This window comes from Rhynchophorus ferrugineus, unplaced genomic scaffold (genome assembly GCF_030347505.1).
Source record: "Rhynchophorus ferrugineus isolate W39M unplaced genomic scaffold, kcgeb_rfMv2 rfM2, whole genome shotgun sequence".
Classification (NCBI taxonomy): domain Eukaryota; kingdom Metazoa; phylum Arthropoda; class Insecta; order Coleoptera; family Curculionidae; genus Rhynchophorus; species Rhynchophorus ferrugineus.
Genome location: NW_027472581.1, coordinates 37,653,548 through 37,678,039, shown reverse-complemented (window position 1 = coordinate 37,678,039; position 24,492 = coordinate 37,653,548). Strand labels below are relative to the sequence as shown.

Below are 24,492 nucleotides of genomic sequence, written 5' to 3'. Positions count from 1 at the left end.
GCAAGTTTAGAGATTGAATTAATCAGACTGATGGGCCTGTAGGAAGTATTTGGCTTGGCTTCTTTTCTTGGGAATAACAGCGACAAGCGCATGTTTCCAATATTTTGGGAAATGCTTTAACCTCAGGATACGGAGTTAGTGATATCGGCAAGTTCTGAAAGTTGCTTGCACCACCTTGAGTATTTTTGAGGATGGACGTTTTATTGAGAGCTGGATATTTCTAGTAGAGACTATGCTCTTTAGCAGTTGATTTGACGGTAATTTTTTTCTCTTCAAAGGGGTGTCAATAATGAAGGGTTGCATTTCATTTGATTTTCGAACGTTTCAACGAGGAGCTTGGCTTTTTCGGGATTTGTTAGGGCGATATCCGTGAAGGAATCGGTTTTTAGAGGAGGGATTGCGTTCGAGGTTTTTCCCATTACGCCTTTGGCCAGAGGTCATAAGGAGCAGTGGGGTTGTCTACACAAATGAAATTTGCTTTTATGCTTACATTTCATTTAAGTTTGCACGTATTTTATGTTGGTAAGATGAAAACAAACTTTCATTTTTAATACGTTAACGTACGAGTAAAAAAGAACGAAAGAATTAGAATCACTGATTTAATTGGAATTACATTTGGTAGGATTGTCCACGTAAAGACAATAACCGTCGTATTGGCGGAATTTGAATTATAAGACAATATGTTTTATTATTTTAATCTTTTCTCAATTATTATTTACTCGTTAAAAATAATATTTATAATTGTTAAAATGTATTTATTATATAATTTGACCCAAAATATCTCGTCTTGTCGAATTGTTGTTCTAACTAACTGACTGGTGAACATGTGAAACGGGTTGATCTCTTTTACCATCAGAGTCGCTTTGTGTCGCCGCTGAACCCGTTACCTTGTTTCTTCAATAAATCAATTTTTGAGTAAATTCTTTTTTTTGTTTCAAATCCTGTCATAAAATATAACTAGTGTAGGTGTAACTAGGAGATCATAAGGCTGATCTCTTTTGAATTAATTCAATTAACCGGAACCAAATTAATTATCAAGAAACGCAGACAAGGTGACGTTGAATTGGCAATCATTCTGCAGTTACTCGAAGAGTTTCTTGGTGTAGTTAAGTGGAGTTTGTGCAAAAGTATCGCAGCTGAAGCTATAAGGTTACAAAAGGTAGATTGAAGGTGCTTAATGACACCTAGCCATAAACTATTTTAATTATTCGAAACTTTTCTTGGTGTCGTTAAGTGGAGTTCGAGCAAAAGTTGACAGCTGAAGCTGCAAGTTCAAAAACGGTGAATTGAAGATGCTCAACGATACCTAGTCATAAATTATTCCAAGTATGATTGTATGTATTCCCGGCACATGCATCACAGTTCAAAGTGTAAGGCTACCAAAGTAGACTGAAGACGCTGCGAATTAACGGAGTTTATTGGAATTTGAATAAAAGCTTGCAACTTGCAATCAAATACAAATTGCACTAGCTCAGTTTCTTAGTATATTATTGGAATCTGGTGTTATCAAAATTTGGAAGACCATTCCGTAGAAGGGTACTATGGAAATTTGGGTAGAAACAGTGGCATTTCGAAGACTTTCAAAAATAAACTGGCGGACGAAGGTACAATCGATACTCAAAAACAATTTTTGTAATAACTATAAGTCCTCCAGACGGAATAACGTCCGCGTACATTCCTGTGTGTTTTTTTAGGAGGAAGGTCTTAAGTAATACGACCAAGACTCTTGGGCCATCTATTTTTCTGATTACCTAACTGGTGAACGAGTGAGACTGGTTGGTCTGTTTTTATCACCAGTGTCGTTTTATATCGCCGTCTCGTCTTTCTTTAAAAAATCAGTTTTTGAGTAAAATAATGTTTTTGTTTTGTTTAAAACCCCTTAATAATATATAACTTTTACATACTTTGTACTTAAATGAAATACATGTTTTTCCTTCAGTACAGTGATTGACTTAATTACAACTCATGTTAATCTTCAAATTTTTAGACACTTATTTTATACATTTTTAGAAAATTCATTTAGATATTTGAAATGTATTTATAGTACATCATTATTTCACAATCCTTGATCGACATAGATATCTATAAATTACACAGCTCTGCAACAAAACAGCTGTTTTCTTGTATTTTAGTAGGCTGAAAAATTCTAGGGCCTCAGGATTTTTTCATAGACTCATCAAAAAGAAGTGTTAAAGTAGTTCCGTTTTGTAATGGCGATTTTTATGATTCAATTCCTGTAGGTCATTCTGTACACCTCAAAGAATCCTACAATAACGTGTAATTGATTTTTCACAAATTAATATATGGATACCACTGTTGGTTGACCATGGTTGGTATCTACGCTATAGCGGAGACTGGGCAAATTACTGGATTAAAAAGAGTTGACCGGTACGAGATATTTTAAGGGAAAGTTTTAGACAATCATAAAGTATCTAATTATAAACACATCGTCAAAAGAATGCTTAAAGCATTTCGAGCTTTACGTTGTTCAATCAGTCTTAAAGTAGATTTTCTTCATTTCCACTCCAACTAGGGCATTAAAGAGATGGAGAAAAGATACCAAAGAAAATGGTGGATATCAGACTATTGTTAGACGCTTGAGAAAGATATTCCAGATTCTTCCCACAAGCAAAAATGCACAAATAAGAGCCTCACTGGGAAACAAGTCAACATATATTAGAAAAATATATTTCGTGTATGGTTATATGAATAAAATATTTTCCAAGACTATTCTCTTTTATTTTAATGTAATAACTCCTTTAATATAGGTAGCTAAATTATCAAGAAACATGTCGTTCCTGTAAGAAAAGTCAAATTTGGAGTCAGCACACCCAAAAAGATAAAGATTTCGTCACAAAGTCTAAACAACTCTTAGAATTTTTTTGCAGAACTGTGTTGATCTGCACAGGGCTGTGTAATATATGTAAACTTGCATAAATATGAATTAAAATGTTGCTTATTATTACTCATGTTGCTATAATCTTCGAACGAGTTGTATTTTGATATCTAATGTCACTTTCTGGGTATCGCCACATTAGTATTTGTCACTTAGATTTACGTGACTTTAATTATGCCAATTCATTCAATTGCAATCATTTAAATTTCTTTGCTGCTACATTTCCCTAAGCAAAAATGATAAACTCTAAAAAAAACTAAACCTTTAAAATTAGGTACAAATTTATACAAAATTCTTAAATGGGTTTTTATAATGTTTAAGAAATATAATTAATGTTTTTGAAAAAGTATCGATAAATATCGGCTTACAAAAATATTGATATATCGGTTAAAAGAATATTTTTTCGGCATCCCTAGCAACGCCTATCAGAACCCATTAAGGATTATTTTTCAGCGACAAAATTTTAGCGCATCATTTTTCATATCGACTCTTAGTAAAAATTTAGATTTTGGAATTAGATTAAGAGAATTTAGATTCTACGATTCATGTAGACTTACAAAGCCACAGCTATTGTTTATTTACAGGTTTTTTTAGCGCGGGACCTATTAGTAGATAATTTGCCGTTTGAATGTCGTGAAAAAACTGTATCACAGTTAGGTAGAAAAAGGACCGATTAATATATTACACTCTATTTGTCACAACCACGCCTATTCGTCGGTCAATATTATTAAATTCTTTACTATTTGAGTACGCAGTAAAATGAAGCGTGCTGGTTACCAAAAGATCAGATGCTTTTAAGTCGTAAACAGTTGGCTATCGTTTTATAGAAAGTATTGAAATACAATTAATTTCTGGGAAAATTTATACTATTATAAATTATATTATTATTGATCGAAAAATGGTTCAAAATCAAATAGAGAACACAAACTGCCGGTCAGAATTATATTTTTAGCAAGACAACAACAATAAAGATGGGTGTACCCATTACTGATATAAAAATTAACAATATTTGTCAGTTCTATTGTTTTTACCTAATTGTACTATAACTCTTTCGCATCCTTCATATAGGTTCAGTTTAAAGGGTCTATAAGTAAATAATAGCTGCCTATTTGTAATGTTTGGATAAATCGTAGAAACCTAAAACGTGTTTTGAGTTGAAATGAATATTCTGTAATGTGCTAAAGTCTTGTCGCGGAGCGTGCAACCAGGGTCCAAGATGATCATTTGGTTGTCATCGTTCAGATAATGCTCGTTCAGAGTATAGTTATACATATGTTGGGAAAAATTGTCGAGATTCGCTGTCCCCATCACTATAGCTATTAAAATTTATACATTGGACATTACTTCAGAACTATTTGTTCTCAATTTTACAACTTTCTAAAACAAGAATGGATAATTTGAGTGAAGAATGGATCCATTATTCCATTCAGAGCACGATGAAATGATCTCTTACCCGTTGTAAAAAGGAACCCTTTGTAAATATTTCTGATGTTAATGGTTTCAAATAGTATTTAGTGAAACATATTTATTGGCGTATTATTTTCTAGTACAAATGACAAGAGAATAAAAAAATAAAAGTGGTTATAACAGTGTAAATATAATAAAATACAATTTAGCGGAAACTAGCAGAAAATAGTATAGCTTACGAAATATGAAATAAAGGATATCATTTAAATTCTTGACTAATTAATTGAAACAATAACAAAAAACTACCAGATAGGAATTTATTTAAATTATAAGCTTTTTGATTTAGTGTTTTAAAATAATTCAGTCCCGTTGATATTTACAATATTCGTTAAACTATAGACCCTGTGCGTGCGGGTAAAATCGGTATTTGCAATCGGAAATGATCGCCGGACGATCGTCATTTTTGACGCGCATGAGCATATTTTTAATAATAAAAGCCATAACAATTGGTTTAAAAGTAAGTATCCTTTAATTTTTTGATTTATTTTATTTAAATTATTTTCAATAAATTTATTAAAATAAATATGACAATTCTGTCTATGAATTTAGTGTGTCAATTCTGCAAGAAAAAAACCCTGGGTATAATCCATTATTTCAACTAACATTATGAAAACACATCTACAGTACGTCAGTCACTAGCTAGAGGTAGTCAATTCATTAATGGAGTTTGTCCGTCAAGAATAATAACAAAAATTGACTGGTAAAAATTAGAAATATATTTTAGTCGTTATATATATTAGTAATAACATCTATTTTAGGTGAAGTATCCCTTGAATATATTGAAACACATGCGGGGCATAAATATGAAATTTATTACAAAAATGGACAAAAGTTGAAGAGAATAAACTCAAAGATCAATTAACTGCAGGTCTAACTGTTGTTAGGATTTTGCAGAATGCTAGAGTGGTAGAGAATAATACTCTAAGGATAAATGTGCTAACAAGAATTGACAAATCGTTTCATAAAACACATAATATTAATTGTTAACGACACCCTAATGATCTAAAAGCTACTACTTTAAAGGTTGAAAAGGGAAACAAAGAGCCTTTCTATTTAAAATAATATAGGTAATGAGTTCATGTTTTGTACAGTGATGTCTTGACTAATAATTTAATTACTTTTATAGATCAGATACAACTAAAAAGAGTCGTACAGTCATTCTAACAAACAAATTAAAAATAACTTTTCCATTTTTATATTTTTTTGCGGGTTATTATACAATTTTCCATGAATATTTGTTAAATCCCAATAAAATTTTACAATTCAATATGTGTTTTTATCTTTGTTATTCATATACTTTTGTAATTCTACCCTTGTGAACTATAAAAAGAACTATATCAATCTCTATCAAGTTAACATACATATTACTTTAATACACTTCCATTCATGTTTACAATTTGACAAATGTATTAGTCTTTATGTCAATATCTAAATCAAAAACTTATTTGACTTTAAAAAACTAATTTTAACTTATTCACTGTTTTGATTTTATATAGCATACATTTATTTATATTTAATTTTACCAATTTACTCAGTATCAATAAGTTATTTTTACAACTAAATTAGTTCATAACTGATATGAAGACAAGGTTAACCTCACATAATCTAACAAAATTGTTCATCAACATTCTTCAATAAAATTTTCATACTTTTTAATTAAAAATCAACTAAGCAAGTAGTTAATTTAAAAATGTCCTTTTCTTATTCGAACATGACTAATATTCAATTACTAATCTAATACCCATTAGTAAACACGAAACATCCAATAATGAATATAGAAAAAAATTATGAAACAGCAGACAAGTTTTATTATCAGAAGTATAACCTCAACGATCTACTTCTCTTGGATGCTGCATAGTAAATTCCGACCATATGGCAAAACAATTGATCGGCCATGAGTATACGATTATACCCGAAGGGAAATTATGATTATATCCGAACGCATAGGGTCTGCAGACTAACGATTGCTGATATTTACTGATGGCCTGTAATATGCACAAGAGTTGGAAGTAATCATTATTTCGAATTAAATCGATATTTCTGGTAATGTTCGGAACGGCCTTGTGACTGATAGAATGATTATTTCCCCGTAATCTTTAAGAGTAGATATTACTAGATGTGCCTCTTTACTTAGGTTAGAAGCAGAGGGCGAAGTCCGGGGGCATTTGGTTGGCACTGCGGATTTAATTTCTTTAGTCTTGTGAACTGGAAGGGCTTGTTTGGTACTTCTTCTGATTTTTTCTATTATTTGATGCGGATTGATATCTGTCAGCTCTTGAAGAAGGTTATTTAGTTAATTAGTAAGGTCGTAGATTAAAACTTAATTGTTCTTGACTACTGAGAGAAGACAGATGGAAAATTTATGAATTGCTCCGTATAACTGGGGTAGTAATGACGGTTATTAAACATATTCATGGCCAGATCTCCTTAGAAGAATGATTTAGGGCAGTGGTTTTCTTGATCCTTGAGGTTGAGTTTTTTTTAAATGCCATGAAAAATCAGTTAATCGCTCAACCGTGATAGGCACTTACTTAGATGGGTTAATCTTTGAACGAGAATAAATCCGAGTCCAACCCAAGCCACAAGTTACAGTCATTTTATAAAATCACTGTAAATTGTAAACTCTGTGCTTGTAAATTAGTATTAGAAATGACTTGAATTTGAAATTTTGTAGTGTAGGACTGCTTATTCAGTTTATTCAAGTCTTTTAGTGATTTTATAACATGATTGTTAAAATAACAGTTATTGAAATGTCGCATTTCTGTTTGTATGCCTGGATTTCTCTTTCAATATCCGGTTCAAAAGTATCAGTTATAATCGAGAGAGATTTCCTGTGCTGGTTTTGCGTGGGATGGATTTCAAAACAAACATTTTTAGAAACTATATACAATATCAAATATTATATTGTTTATAAATCAATCCATGTTAAGGTGTCCATTTAAAAATATAAATCAATAAAAAATGATTTTCTTAGAGATAAAACTAGATCTTTTATAAGGCAACAAAATTACATTCTAAATCGAACATTAATTGTTAACAAATCTGTAATTGATTGTTACTGAAATGAAATTGAAATATACTCTGTATTTTAGATAAATATTTCAAAACAATAATTATGAATTAAATTGGTCTAAATTAATCTGAAATAAATCTCATGGAACAATTAAGAAAGATGACTTTTTAGTTTAAATATACTTGTCAAGTCTGTCTAGCTTATTTAAAATAGGAATTCATATAAATTCTAAAATTCAATATATTCAATTCGTGATAAGCAAATAATCTAATTATCTCGAAGCCATATTAAGAGAAAACATATGGGCGTAGTTAAGTTATTGATTTCTAGTCATTAGTTTTCAGAAAAAAATTATTTATATAAATTCTTGTTATAAAATTTAACAGGCTTGTTGCCTTACCTTTACGGACCATTATTAGTGTCATACTATTTAAGCTGTGGTCCGTATTTTAATTTTCTTTTACGAATATATATATACATATATATATATATATATATATATATATGTTTTTTAATGCAAACAATGCTTCTTAAATTATGGCAAAAGTCTTACATCTCTACATCTCTCTACGTATCTCTACACATTATTTCGTAAGAGTCACTGAGTTTTGACTAGCAATGAATTCGCCATGTTGGAAATGTTCTAAATAATTGTTTCAGTAAATTCGTGTGGTAGTCATCAACCGCATCATAAATCATATATCTTGTAATTCATTCTCTCCGAACTTTTTCCCTCATTATTGAAATCAAAAAGTTGTTGAAGGGATTCCGCATTAGATTTCTTTAAATCGAACGAAAGTAATGGATGAATGATGATGAATGATATTTACTTGCCAATAACTCAGTAACACTAAATGTAGAACTGTTTTTTTAATGTAGAGAAATGCTAAAATCATTGAATTCGAATAGATAGGTTAGGTTGTATAATTTGTAGCGTTCGCGTTTTTCGTCATGCCATGTATATCGCGAAAATTACAGAATGTCCAGAATTTTCTTGGAGTTGGTTCCATCTGAAGCGGCTTAGTTTCGGCGCTTGCCGATTGGTGACTCTCACCCAAAGGGAGCCCAGTCCCATAGAGAGCTTTTCCTTCTGGTAAGTGAGGTACATCATTTGACCACAGAATTTCATGATATGATATCATTCACAAAAGGATATTTTATCACTGGATGTTTCCATATAAGGACATTTTATGAGAGATTATATTAGTGAGTTGATTACTATTAGTTATTAGTATAGAATTGTCAATATTGTTAATATAGATTATGACATAATTTAATATAGATATATCCTTGTACCGTCTGTTAGTCCCTTTTATTTAGTGCATCCCGTATCCTTTTTGTGGTTTGAGATATTGGAGAGAATCAAGAACCACGTAGCGCCCATTGAAAAAACTCCCTCCCCCCGAAGGAAAGATTAAATTGGTTTGACACTTGAGCCATAGATTTCCTCGAAGATGAGCGTCATTCGCGTGACCTGCTTGCTTATAATTAGTTTATATTAAGATTAGAAATTGAAAAAAAGGAACCTACAAATTGTTTACATTTATATCACTGATTAAATGCATGGACATATAGTCTATTCAAAGTAACAGTGAACTTACGTCATCAAGAAATATAATGTATTGCCTATTGCAGTTTGTAAATTCATTTTAATACCAAACAATATTTTCCTTCTCATTTTATTTCAGTTAAAAAAAAGATACAATGCTGTTCAGTAAGTTCGAAGATATAACCAAATCAGTCTGCAAATGTCGTTTGGTTGTCAAATGTCTGCAAAATTCTTGGTGCTTTGCTTGTTCTGATAAATTTCAAATCGCTGCTTAATATTTTTGGTTACTCTTAATGACAGTCAGAAACAAATTACGTCTCTAATCAATAACTTAAACAAAAACAGAAATGAGGTAATGGGAGCCCGTTCATACTAGTAAAATGCGTTAGAGTGGTAAGTATTGATACTTAAATATTAAGCTGCTGGGGTTTTTATTACAAATATTTTATTGTGTTGCGAAATATTATATTTTATTTTATTGAATATGATCACTATTACAGAGAAATTTTTATAATTTTGGGTTCACCGAAAAAAAAAAAACAATCTACAAAACTTGATACGTTCTATTCAAGATTAAATGTATGAAATGTATAGAAATCGTAAGTAGTTTTTTTAAGATAAATATAATTTAGTATAATTATTTCAGAGATAACTGCTAGTAGAGAAAGTACCCATAGAAATCTTTTTACTGGAACTATGTAGAAGGCAATACACTCTCTAAAAGCACCCTTCAGTTTAAATGAATTCCATCAGACACACAAAAGAAGGCATTGACAAATGGTGGAATTGTGAACTAGTGTTAGATTGTAAATTAAAAGCTTAGTTTTTGTCTTAAATAGTAACTCAGAATGTGATAGTGAGTGGGTTAAACAATTAAATGAATTAATTCAATGCTGACAATACCAAGACAGAGTGATGGGAGTGGAATCAACTAAAGGTGAGTATATAATTTATATAGAATAACTGTAGAAAATCGTATTGTAGAGTGTTAAAGGTTTATGTGCATAGATACATATCTGTAGCTTCACAGATGTGTAATTGTTCAGAATATATGAGCATTTGGTTAAATTGTGAGAAGAGAAAATGAGTACTAATTGTTTTGCAGATATGGCAAATGCATTAGAGAATACAGTGATTAAATCTAATTTTATTAAGAAAAATTTACTCAGGCAGTCACAGAATAAACTAAGGAGAAATAGAGTGATATCAGAATGATTTTATAAGAATACACAGCAACGGAGGAAACAAGAACTAAACATAAAAAGATGTACAATTTTTAATTAGTTGGATTAAGCTTCCAGGAGATACCATAGGTGGTTTAGAAAAGAGTTCAATATAAATAGAATAGAATAACTGTAAGCTATAAACTATTATAGCTGTTTAATTAACTGTGATTTAAGATCTTCGTTAATATATGAATTAGATGTACTGTATTGTTAAAATGAACTATAATTTATAACATTTTTGTTTTATTATTTTATTTATAGTAGAATGTTGTTATATATTGAAGCTAAAATAAAATAAAATGGATAAATTTTCAATGTTAAATGAGGCAACGTTGCGACGTCTTGACGTCATAAATTGAGATGACGTGAGTTCACAGATACTTTGGATAGACTATAGTAATAGATATATGGTAATAATACCTTAATCGTCCAATTGTAACAGTCGTCGCTTTCGCTTTCACGGTCCAAACGTTCGACGTCCAATATCTTAGAGCTGAGCCGTTCGAGAATGATACCGATGTCCTTGATGCTAAGATGACGTTTCTGGTCGACGCTCAGCTGGTCGATGAGCAACAGGAACTTTTCGGAGGTGACGGCCTCGTCCTCCATGACGGTGTTCTCCGTCTCGGACTCGGAGGACTCATGCTCGGAGAGGCCCCCGCCCCGGCCGCCACCTTCAACGTCTGGAAAACGGGTGCAGGTTGCCTATTTTGAGATCGTTCGTTGATTCTTACTTGGACTGTGTGGGGTTGGGTTGTTGCGGGTGATGATGTTCGATAATTGAGGACGAGGGGTCGTTGAGGTTGACGCGTCGCGGATACATACCTAAAAAACGGACGTGACGTGGCTGTGGAGACGCTTGAGCTTGCTGCGCGCCCGCCTCCTGGATGGGCGACGTCGCTACCGATTTGTGAACGGCAATTCGCCGGCCTTCCTCGTGAAGCGCGCAGCAGTGAAAATCGCACTCGACCGCGCCGTTCTGGGGACTGCCGGCGCGAGGAAGGTGCGCGTGGTGCATACACTCCGGCGTGTGCACGTGTACTGGTGCTTCCAAGGAACCGGCACGACGGGCTCCCATGGGGCGAACCTAAACATCGAACGTTAAATACAAATCTAAACAGTTTAAAAAAAATTCTCTATTTTATAAATCAAGCCTATAAATGAATTTTAAAGGATTTACAAGAGATTGTGTTACTATGTATTAAATCACATTGAGTACATTTGTAACCAACTTCATGTTGATGCTTCACTTTTCACGTGAAGTGTCACTTTTCAAGTGTCATTTCGTCGAAATACGAACAATTTTTTCAATAGTTTCAAATTTCACTTTATTACTTAAATTTTAAGAAAAAGACAGCTGAAAATCATCGAGTTCTGTTTTTATAGCAAACATGCTCCATCGATTTAAAAATGTGAATACTGGTTTCGACATTTTAAAAGTGGTGATTTTGACACTGGTGACAAAGAGTGTTCTGAGCATTTCAAAAAATTAAAGACGATAATTTGAAGGTATTACGTGATGAAACTATCAATGGGGATCGCTATTGACTATGATTGATCCGTTCGACCCGAGCACTGCGAGCGGCCGGAATACGAGCAAATACACAACAATGTTATTCTTTACGACATGCTCAATCACAAATCTGGTGAAAACATCTTTGGAAACATTAAAATTGGAAGCGCTCATACTGATTAAAACTTGTTTCGACATATAAGTCGTCACTTATCTGAGCAACATTTCACTTCTTATGAAAGTACCAAGTCACACGAGGACCCAATATCAGCCACAAGAAACCTGCAATTTCATCTTAACAAAGTCGAATTGTGGTTGAAAACGTGGCGTATCAAACCAAATGAGACAAAATCTACACATGTGATATTCACTTTTTGTAGAGGAACATGTCCCTTAGTACAATTGAATAATCATAAACTTCCGCAAGCAGACAACGTTAAATATCTGGGAATGAATTTCGATCGACGTTTGACATGGAAGAAACATATAGTGACAAAACGCAAACAGCTTGGAGTTAAACTAAACCAAATGTACTGGTTGATAGGGCGTAAATCTAAATTATCATTAGGTAACAAGGTTAGTAATTTATAGTGTAGGCTATTTATTAGTTAATAGTTTTTGATAATAGAATTTTAAGATAATAGTTTTAGAAATACAGCATTTCAATAGACGGATGAGTTACAGAAACTATGTTAGCTGGTTCGCTTGGTGGCACCGTCTTTTAAAGATATATATTAGGAACGTATCACTTCAGTTATAAAACAATACATTTAAATACAAATAAAAAGGTTACAAACAAATTTAGGTTAAATGAATTGGTCGACAAAGGCAACCATAATTGAAATTATTCTCCATAAAGAACTGGAAATCATGCTCTCATGAATTAAGTAGTAATAATTTAGAAATAATTATAGCTACATTTTTAATAGGATTATTTGTTTGTTCAAAAATTTGTTCACACGTTGACGAAATGACACGTATTGAAAATTGAAGCCTATTAGACTTCAACATAAAGTTGTTTACAAATATATAGTCGATGCAATTTAATACCCAGTAATACCATCTGTTATAAATCCTTTAAAATAGAAATTAATAATTAATGGGTCCGATATTTTTTATATATTTCTAGCATAAAATTATTCGAATCAAAAAGATTCAGCGATCAATATGTAGAATTATGAAGGTTTCCTTTGTATATTTAGATTATGTTAAATTAATGTTACAAATTATTAACTGATATTTTTTACAACCAAATTTGTGAAAATTTTGTGAAAGTCGGAATCAGTTGTTTTAATAAGTTGTTTGATAATCAATTGTTCTAATATGTTGATTAATGTTGTATTTTAATAATTATTTCAAGATTATGTGATACAATCTTCTACAACCTATCTTAAGATTGAGGCGTCCAGCATACATCCAATTTTATTTGTTATATTTTGCAGCTATGGTCCATTATTTTTACTCATTTCAAATAATTTTTTAAAATGTATGACTTGTATTAGCCTCAATCGACATAGAAGTCTTTCGAATTGTATTTTAATTGCATATAAAAAATAGTTGCAAATTATTAATTAAAAGCGTTGGCGCTCTAGTAAATAATTCTTTCTTTACTATAATTATTCTTGGTATCTTGTCCATGATGCTGTTTAATATCCATTGAGTAGTAATAAACGATATAAATCAAAACCTTGAATGCGATATGAAATGAATTTGGTTTGATAACTTGTGAGTTATGTTACTGACTTCATCGTGGTTTATCACAGTGATCTGCGGGCTGGCCCTTCGAGGCGGTGTGAATCCGTCCTGACTCGACGGTGGGCCTTTAGGAGCGGCCGTCTGCACACCACCGGGCGGTCGCTTGCTAGGCGAAAATTTGGCTGGTGATGGTACGTCGGCGGGCCCTCTTCCAGGTCGCTGATCCCAGTGCAGTACCACCGTGACCCGGCCCTAAAAATAGAGTCATTATAAAGAACATAATACAGCACATATTTTAAACAATAATATATATTAGTAATATTATTGTAAAGACAAATTTTAGGTTAGTCGGTAACGACTAGTGACAATGTAATACGTATATTAAAAAAAATTTGATGGCTTTATTTAACAAGTTTAATTAACTTAATAATAATAATAATGGAAAGGTAACGTAAATATACGCTATTTTGTTCGAGAAGGTGCCATTAATTTATCACTTAAGACAATTTTTTACAGTTTGTGGCCCCCTCCCCTCCTACGTAAGAAAAAATAAGGATTGAACCGACTACCATCTTCTTGTAATATTTATTACGTAAGAACCTAAAGAAATAAAGAGCACGTATGGTTTATTTTAATTTTATTTATTCAAAGAAACAATTTTTAAGAACCTTTACTTGTACCTACAAAGAAATTATACTCTATCCATAATAAATGTGAACTTACGTGAACATGTTGTCGAATGTATTACCTATAGCAATTTGTAAATTCGTTTTAAAGTGAGATAGCAAGAGACTTTTGAAAAAAGATATAATGCTGTCTGATCCGACATATAAACGCTGTACAGCCTATAAAAATCGTCTGACTGTCAAATATCTGTAAAATTGTTCTAAACATTAATGATGATTATCAGATGTTATAAACCAGCAAATGCTGTTTTTTCGCCTTGCTTGTTTTGATAAATTTTAAATTGCCACATAATATTTGTAATTACCCTGAATGAAAATGCCAAAGCCAATAAATAGTCAGTCAGAAACAGTTTGCGTCTCTAGTCAGTTACTTCGAACAGGAAAGAGATAATGAGGGGTCCCCTATTGCCAGTTAAAAAAAGTATTGATGTTGTAAAGATATATGTTGTAGCGGGTTGCAGCTGCACTAAATATTGAAGCGGCCAACAAAATAAGATCACCTTAATGTTCGTTATTCGAAATAAAATTTATAAAAAACAGTAACAAACATTAACAAACAGTTTTCTCCATATAAATATAATTTGTTACAATTATTTCAGAGGAAACCGTTAGCCTGTAACGTATCCATAGAAAACTTAGGGATATGGATTACTTAGGGAACATGTGATTTAAATGGTGTAAAGATAACCCACGAAGATGTCTAATGGAACTTCTAGACATTGCTTTTAAAAGTATATGTTAAAATCAAGGATTTTTTATTTCAATTTGTGTATCTAGACGACACTTAGATATTTTAAAAAACGTACATTAGGCCACTTTCGTTAAGCCGTTAATAAAGAGTGTAAAAAATAATTCACAGTAGATCAGATGACTGAGTAATATGGTTAGAAAGTATTACATCTTCATCTCTATCAGCGTATATTCAATACAATCAAATATTCAAGATATGTGATTACAATCCAATGGTGTGAAATACCAAGACAAGGTGTAAAATATTTGAGTGAATAGATAAATGTTTATAATTGACCAGAATTACACATAAGCATTAGGTTAGAATGTATGAGAGAATGAATAATCATTTTGCATATATGGCAAATGCATTAGGGAGAAAGCAGTGATTAAATATAATTTTACCAAGAAAAATATAGATTTTATTGCGATATAGATCGGTAGTAATAGAAAAAACTAAGGAGAATATCAGTGATATGAAAAAGACTTGACAAAAAAACACAGCAATGAAGGAAACAAAAAATAAACGTGCTAAATATGCTCTCTAATGAAAGTAAAATCCATTGCCCTGCATAAAAATGCATCCAGACTCTACCTTATAGGTGGTATGAAGAAGAGTTTAATGTAAATATAATAAAAGAACTCTGTATTGATGCTGTATTAGCTTTAGTTTAAGTTCTCTTGTAATATATGCATTAGATGTACTGTGATATTAAAAAAAAAACATTATATTTAAATACATTATTTTTGCTTCATTATTTTATTTCCATTAAAAATGCGTTATAGGCCAAAGCCAAAATAAACTAAAGCTCAAAGTTGATTCGGCAATGTTGTGATGTTTTAATGTCATAAATTTAGGTGACGTAATTTCACTGTTTTATCGGATAGACTATAGTAATTTTTCTTAAGCCGATATGGTTGGCGCAACTCCTAGGGTTGTAATAGTTGCGTTTTTGAGTCCTGCTGAGGCATGGTAGTAAATTTATAATTGTGAATGGTCAAAAAGTCAAGGCGCAAAGTTTAAAATCGGACAAGGAAAATGATCCCAGCTATACCGGTAGCCAGGCTGGGTAAATCCAGATATCTTCTGGAATGATTTCTAAGTTGGCTACTCGCCAATCGGTAGGTTTAAAGTCGAGGACCATGATTTAGAAACCACGTTAAGCGGTAAGTCCAGTCCAGATAAACCCCAGTTGTTAAAAACGAGACTTTAAAATATAACAAAAATAGTAATTTTAATTTTTGCATAATATTTAACTTTAGCTTCTAATTTTTTAATATTTGAAAGATAGCTATGAGGTTTTTGAGCCACTGGTCTGACCAAAAACTTATAAAAAGATAAATAATAAAGAAGTTCCTCTCTAGATACAACTAAACGACCGTAATTTTTTTTTGAAAAATTAAAATTAAAACTAACCAAACGTGTATTTTAATTCCTTTGTAGTCTTAATAATTATTAATGAATATTAAACAGGGTGAGGGGGTCGGTCTCTTCTTGCCAAATGGCAAAAATGGTTTTATGTAATAAATTAATGGCCACCGGGATCTTGAGGTATGTCGAATCTTATAATAGCGGCCTACAATATACGAAAAAATAGTATCTCTTGAGGCAGTCTTAATGTAATGCAGGGCTTCATTCAAGATCTTGTAAACGGTAAGAAATAAATTAAATAATTAAATGCTTTGGCATGTTATTTAAATAACAAACTTAAACTTAAAAAACTTAAGCAAAAAATAGCTTATAAGATTGTTTGAAGTTATATACGTGTATTTGAGGAAAAAAAATGAATTAGCAGATTAGTTAAAGTATTACCCATATCTGATTAATATTTCTAAATACCTCTCGGGCGATCTTTTAATTAATTTTCCAAAAAAGTTTGAAACTTTGAGAACTTAGGAACTAAGAGGTGAAACTGTAAAATAAGTATAACATATAAATATAATTTTTACACACAGAACGTAGGAACTAAGAGGTGAAACTGTAAAATAATTATAACATATAAATAAAATTTTAAATTTGATTCTTTCTTGATCAAGTAATGCCTCAACTCGTCATTATCGATTATTTGGCTATTCAAAGTGAGGTTGGGAAGGATCATTGTTTCATGACGTCGACATGGTTGCTGCTACGATATAAACAAGTAGTGATCAGAAGGCGCTATACCTGGTGACTACGGTGGGTGCAGTATAACTTTTAATTTGTACTGCAACAATATATCCTTCACAAATTTTGCAACGTTTGACTAAGCATTTTTATATTACTAGCACTGTTATTGGCATTTCTTGCAACAATTCATCATTCAATGTGGTCAGTTAATGTCGGTACATATCTGCGGTAACAGTTTCATTTGGTAATAATGGGTCATTAATATTCCGATTCGATGTCGATGTGGATTTTGGCTGTGGACTGTCTTGGACTAACCCACGATTTGTTAAGCTTAAGGTTATGGTGTAGATCTACTTTTTATCGCCAGTCATAGTACGCCATAGAAAACCCTTCTATTTGTCTGCAATGAAGCAATGAAACTTCGATGTTGATGTACTGATAGTTAAATGTATATATATATATATATATATATATATATATATATATATATATATATATAAATATATATATATATATATATATATATATATATATATATATATATATATATATGTATAGCTAAACAAGATCTATGTTGCGGTGAACCAATTGTTGTAAGCAATGGTAATAAATTAACGACTCTTTGACGCTCAATATTTCTTAAAAATGAAATTTCACAAGATTGTAGCTTTTCATTATTGCTTTTAACAGTCCTATTTTGTTTTATTAATTTATAACAGTTTATTGCTGTTAACTTTAAGTTTTATTTGTTACTGCTGAACTACAAAAGGTAATTGTAACGGCATTAGAAGTTAAAAATTCATTCTATTGAATAACGAATTATCAACGTAAGAATCGTCTCAAAAACCATCGTGTAATGTGTCAGCTTTAGTTAATGACGATCATTAATGACTATCAGTTAATAATTGTCATTATAATTCCTCGTCAAAGTGGATTAAAATTTCCAGTGATATCCAAATTCGCTAACCACTTCACCATTTGGTAGGCTAATCATCTATCTTACAAATTTTCTTAAAATACTTATTTTAATAGCCATTAGATAGTATCCGATCCATTAATATATTGAAGATTTTGATTAAATCGTCGTTCTGATGAAGAAACGTTTGTAGTTCTTGGACAATAGCTCGCTTCACCGTTCAATTGTAAGCACAGCGCCTGTCAGTTTCCGTATCCGGATCCAAATGACATGCAAACAACAATTATATTTTTGAATGTTGGCCAAAAAGTGGTGATCATTTCCCATCCCAAAAACTAATGAGGGGAATGGATGTGGTGGTGGGACCAATTGTGACAATTTTACTTTTTTACCAGCACAATATAACGGACTAGATATCTACCGCTCGTAGTGGAATGCTGCTTCTTCCTGGACGAATTTCACTGTGTCGTGCTCGCTTGTTTTTTTTTTGATGTGCGCTAACTCGATTCTAGGCCTATATATTTTATTTAGTCACTCTAAAACTCAAATGCGAGATACCAAGACCATTATTATTATTGTCTGTCTCTCGCTGCTCATCAGTGCCGTTAGTACGGGGGGTCATGTATACATTTTATTGACTTCGACGACCTAAGTCGGACCTTAATAGATCGTCTTCTCCTTGGTACTGTTAATAATAAAAGTTCTCGAGCACTAAATTTTTGACCAAATAATAACAAATATGAAATACCTTTACAAATTATGCTTTGAACAGTTACTATATATTTCAATTCCATTCTTGGTAAATGTTCACTCGACCGCAATTAGAATACGATTCTAAATTACCGTTAGCAGATTATATTTGATATACATCTCGTTATTTGTTACTTGACTTTCATGTTATCGAATCGAATCTAGAAAAAATAACTACATTTATATGAAATATAAATGGTGGTAAAGTATTGAATGGTCTTCATGTATGAACGGTTCAGAACGTTTCTTCTTCATTAGAAATTCTCTTCAGTGTCAATGTCAATCAAAATTCAATATTTTTAGTCACAAAATAAATTTCCGCACGCAATATTTAACAACCATCAAAAATGTCGGTTTTCTGTGAAAGTGAAACTATTGGTGTCATTGACACTTTGGAAAAGTAAAATTGTTATACATACTGTTTTTTTTTCGCAATCATTCTACATCTTTTCACCACATAATGCTTATCCTTTCTTCATATAATAGGCTTTTTTTGCAAACCAAAATTATTGAAATCAGTCTAGCCGTTCTCGAGTTTTAGCAAGATTAACGAACAGTAATTCATTTTTATATATCTATAAAAGATAATAAATATTATTCTTCCACCCGGCTAAGCTGTCAAGAAGGAATATTGTTTGGGTGTTATGTGAAACTATTCAGTAGGTATTTTTGGTTTAAATACTTTTTTTGTCAGGTATATATGATTTTATCAACAGAAAATTGTTATACTTAGATAATCTATCATTTCAGTCCTTTGTTCCATGTTCTTCCATTAAGCAGCTATTATCGTTTAGGTATTTCGACCTCATATACTATTACCTTGTTGTCCATGATTTTCCATGAAGGCGTTTCATCCTGTAATTCCAGCGCATTGATCGTTTCGCACACAATGCGAGGAATAGCCGAAACTACTAGAACAAATGTCAGTGTTACTTTGTCATTGGCGGATCGGGTAGGGTCGGTCACGACACCAAGACGTTGATGATAGGGTACTGACCTGCACGAATAACATCAACCCCCGCCGGCAACCACCGCTCCCCTGGGCGTAGCAATAATAGCACACTGTTGGGCGGCAACGTCCGGAAATATTCGGCGTCCTCCACCTGCGTGCCGTCCGACTCCAAGACCAGTCGCACCGGTTCGGACGCGGCGACGCCCAACTTATCCCGACCACGCGCCACCAACTCTTCGAGGCTGCCCACCACCAGCCCCTTGCGCACGCTACGCTGCCCGTCCCATAGCTTGAAGGGTCGCTTGCCGCGCGCGTCCTGTCATCACAACCAAAATAATGTTAGGTTAGTTGAAAAGCTATCAATTACCTTAACAATGTTAAACATTCATGTGACAGGTTACACGGTATTATATTTAAAGTACACTTAACAATTCCATGCATTAAAATAAATTGATATAGTTTTAAATCATAAAAATCACAAAGTATTAAAGAACAAAGCATTCCTAAATTGTAAAAATCAGAGTATGCATGAGTAAGTTTTAATTGCAGTTTAATGCAGAAAACATTCAAGTAAAACATAAATATATTTATCGAGAGTATCTAGCCAAAAAATAAAAACAAAAATATTGTTTTCATTCAGTACATTAAAAATGTAATTAAACAAAATAATATACAGTCCCAAACATTTGTTTCATATGTTATTAATACAAGTAACAATGAAGAAAAGTGAATGGTATGTACGTAAATAAAGAAGCTAATTTAAAATAATGACGATGCAGTCATAACACAAACCCTACAACATTTAATTTAAAAATATTCTTTCATATAATTAATAAATAGAAGATAAGTTGTTTTATTTTAAAAGTTGTTTAAGTTTTATTAAAAGGCTAAATTTTTATAATTTAAATAGTGCATAGTTATTTAATTAAAGTAATAAAACGTGTCTCATACATCAATAAATTATGCAAAGGATGTTATTTTTAAATAGTTATGGCAATACACATGAAATGTGGCAATCGGATATAACAAAAACAAATTTCAAAATTATCTCTGTATATTGTTAATAATTTGAATGTTATTAATCAAATAAAAATATAACAATAGTAATAATAATAATAATAATACTAATAATAATAATAATAATAATAACATAACGATCCTTTTAAAACGATAATGCTAAATAATAATTAAGTTTAATCCGTTGTGTGTCATAGTTGAATGAGTAAGATTACTGAATGAGACAAGTTTGTTTATCTTTCCAGCATGTTAGCGCAGGATATTTTTAGCCGCTAATACAACATATGCAATAACGGTAATATTATTTTAACGAAAATTATGATCAAACACTAGACCCAACACACGCCTCGTTACCAACACTACCTGCAACACGCCCATCTCGGCCCGGTGGCTCAGACAGCCTGCTCCGCGCCCGGCCGCCGCATCACGACTGGACCTGACCTACCCCGGCGGAACACGGTGACGCGGGTGCGTTGAACCGGCCTACAATGCGCGTCATCGGCCGGATTTCTCCAACCAACGATGTTTCACTTAGAGGTCTCGAATAACATTTACATGCTCTTTCTAAATATATATATATATATATATATATATATATATATATATATATATATATATATATATGAATTAACATTTTTGCCGTCAATATATGTGTAACATTATATTTTTGTTATAAATAAACTCATTTAATAATAATATTAATAACACTCCAGTTCTATGAACTCACTGGAACGACCCGTTTCCCTATTTACTCGCAAATGAGGTAAAGCAAGATTCTCATCTAAAATAGATTTTATTATTTTATTATTTAGGAAGATATCTCATATTGTTAATAATAGTAATGAAAATGTATTAATGTTTATAACGGTAATTTCATAATAAATTATATAATTGTATTTGTCGACAAATCAGAAAAATTAAAACAAATATCGTCAATATTTATGTTTTTAATAATTTTTCAATGTATAAATGGTTTGTTTTATTCAAGTATAACTTAAATTATTTCATGTTATAAATCATTGCAAGTTTCTATTTTTATAGAGGCTGTCGATATCTGGCATAAATTCTCAATAAAAAACGAGCAAAACAAACTGTTTTTGGAATCGTCAAGTACCGCGTTTCGGAACGAATCCGAGCCAGGCCAAGCCAGTGCGATGCCCTGGCCTACGTCAATCGTCCAGGCCGGAACGGGGCTATGGGCCGTGTTACCCCCATTTACGCGACGTAGTACGCGAAAGTGGGCCAACGGGCCAGGGTGCCTTCGTAACGGTTGTGGCGTATAAACTGTGACGCTTCAGCATTGCCGTTACATTCTGCGACAGACAAAGCCCGGCTAAAATTAGAGAAAGCTGGCTTTTATTAAAATCGCTCTCTAACAAAAACACAGAAATGGAAATTTTTCGACATAATCATTTCGAATGACATATTTATTTAGCATTAACAAAACATTTTTTATTTTTACTTTAATAAATTTGCTTAATGCAATAAATTTTTGAATACCTTCAAATAATTAGATATTCTATAAATATATAGTAAATACTATAAACAAAATGTTCTTTTAAATATTAAGATGAATATAAAATTTTAAATTATTTCTATAACAAAAAGATAATCATATACATATAAATTATGAGTAAAACCCATGCTTTTAATTTTCTATTCTAGATTATTGTATTGAGGCATTAATATTTTAATTTTTAATTAAAATAATTTGTAAAAAAAATTGTGAAAAGACAATGTAATTCGAAATATAAAAAATAAATAAATTGATGAAATGTGGCAAAAATAAGGCTTTAATATAGCTGTGTTTAATAATTTAATATAACTTTCAAAAACCAATAAATAATGAAGATTTCAATACTAATACTATGAAATTCTATAAAATAAATTTAAATACTATAAAATACTAATAAACGTTTGAAGTTAACATCTAGGTTATTATATGCTTATTCCTTGTTATTACTAATATACTTGTAAGTATATGAAATATAGTGATATTGTAAAACATATTTGTGTAGTAATGTGTAAACATTATTTGCGATTTGTAAGTTTACAGTGTAATAAATAATATGAAACTAAATGTAAAAGTTTAATGTTTTATTTTATTAAATTTATTAAATATAAAAATTTAAATATTACTTATAAAAATAAATTAGAAACAAAAGAAAAAATATTTTGTCAGCGATATCTTACTTATATCTTTATTTTACTTATATATATATATATATGTATATATATATATATATATATATATATATATATTATACGAAATTTTTATTTACATTATATTATATTTACATTACATTATATAAATGTAATACAATCATACAACAATAATATTTTATTATCAATTAATATAATAACAATATAATAACAAAAATAAAATTAACAATAAGAAAAATCGTTTTAAATAGATAACTGTTCAAATAAACATCAGGCAACAAATATATAAATGTATATTAAATTGTTATCAAAAAAATATTGTTAATTATCCATTTATTTATTTGGTATTAAAATTACATTGCAATCAATAAAAATGTTTAAATATATGTAACATTGTACTAAATGAACATTAATAAGAAAAAGCGATAATATTAAATTTTTAAAATAATAAATACATTGAATGTCTTATTATGCCTGCATTAAACAGTAATATTCTGGTAAAGAACATTTTTTAAATCTAATTTCAACAATCTAAAGAATCTAACTAGCTGACTGAATTCACCATTAACTTGTTATTAACAATATTTTCAAGTTACGGTAAAATAAAACTGATAAAATCGAAATATATAATCTGTGTCAAAAAGAATAATCTGTAATGTCGCTTCAATGACAGTTCTTTCATTCACGAGTTATTTTTGTCATAAACTTCGATCATTAAAAATTCGACCTCTTTATAACTTTGCAAAAGGCACATAATTCGGCAACACCTTAATAAAGTTCAGTAAACCAGTACATCCGAAAACGGCCGAAAGGAGCCGATCGTATTCGCCAGTCTTATCGGATTGCATTCAAAAAAAGGCGCATTTCAAGGCGCTGCCAAGACACTTGGGCGCGTGTGTAATAGATAAACCGAGATTTTTAACGGTTAACTTTCCTATGAAATTTTTATATTTAATAAAGATTGCCCGTTAAACGTATATATTTATAAATATTTTAAATAATATTAAACTGATATATTATTCAATAAAATCTATTTATTTAAAAGTATGAATAGTTGAAGTTTAATTTATAATATAACAATATTTATTTTACTTTTCATTATGTTTTATATATGTTCGACTTTGAAATTGAGGCATATTAAAAACTTTTTTCAAATATTTTGGTTATAAAAGTAAAAATTGTCTTAGTTTACTTTAATCGATAACACGCCAGTTAACGGGCATGTTATGATCTCTTATAATATTTATGTTTAAACACAGATACCTTTTTATCGTTAATACTTTATAAAAATAGTTTGGAAATAAATCCCAGTATATAACTATTAATAATACTTGAAATTGCCTAAAAATATACATACATATTTCATATAAATGGTTTCTTACTCACATCGACAACAATTCTGTATAAACAAGAAATATAATACATTTTGAATAAACGAACACTCCTACAAAAGCAAGATAAATTGCAGGCACAAGCAGTGATCCTGTCATTGTAGGGTGTACCTAGGTGAATGTGTGTGGGCGATAGTAAAGCCTGTCACCGATTTTTTAACCGACACTGGCTTGATCCTACACTGAAAAAATCAGAGGCAAAGGTTCGTGCAAAGGCCAAGCTGCTGTGCAACACTTGCATGCAGATTTGTGGGGTTACACGGGTGGGGTGATACATGTACCTCTCTTGCCATCACGGCATCGTCGTGGGGCGGCCCGTTTCCGGCCGCGGCCGCGTCCTTCACTCCCGCACTCACTGGATCGTGGGGTGGGGGCCCCCGAGACGCCGCGGGCCCTCGCTACCGAAGCAACCCCGTCGTGGC

General features: G+C 31.5%; 1 protein-coding gene across 7 annotated transcripts in view; it reads right to left on the bottom strand.

The window, feature by feature from the left end:
• The window catches only part of Drep2 (DNA fragmentation factor-related protein 2), a 31,623-nt gene extending 7,131 nt beyond the window's left edge, over window positions 1-24,492 (bottom strand). For 2 of the 7 annotated variants that reach the window (XM_076397419.1, XM_076397415.1), the window contains exons 1-6: window positions 24,066-24,241; window positions 19,545-19,815; window positions 19,367-19,458; window positions 13,408-13,611; window positions 10,977-11,238; window positions 10,572-10,834 (exon numbers count right to left, since the gene is read on the bottom strand). In XM_076397419.1, the coding sequence (XP_076253534.1) occupies window positions 10,572-10,834; window positions 10,977-11,238; window positions 13,408-13,611; window positions 19,367-19,458; window positions 19,545-19,815; window positions 24,066-24,104 (1,131 nt within the window). In that variant the 5' untranslated portion in view covers window positions 24,105-24,241. Of the gene's footprint in view, window positions 1-8,672; window positions 8,858-10,571; window positions 10,835-10,976; window positions 11,239-13,407; window positions 13,612-19,366; window positions 19,459-19,544; window positions 19,816-20,879; window positions 20,926-24,065; window positions 24,242-24,351 lie in introns of those variants that run through there. The other 5 variants (XM_076397417.1, XM_076397413.1, XM_076397414.1 and 2 more) reach the window with 5 other exon arrangements.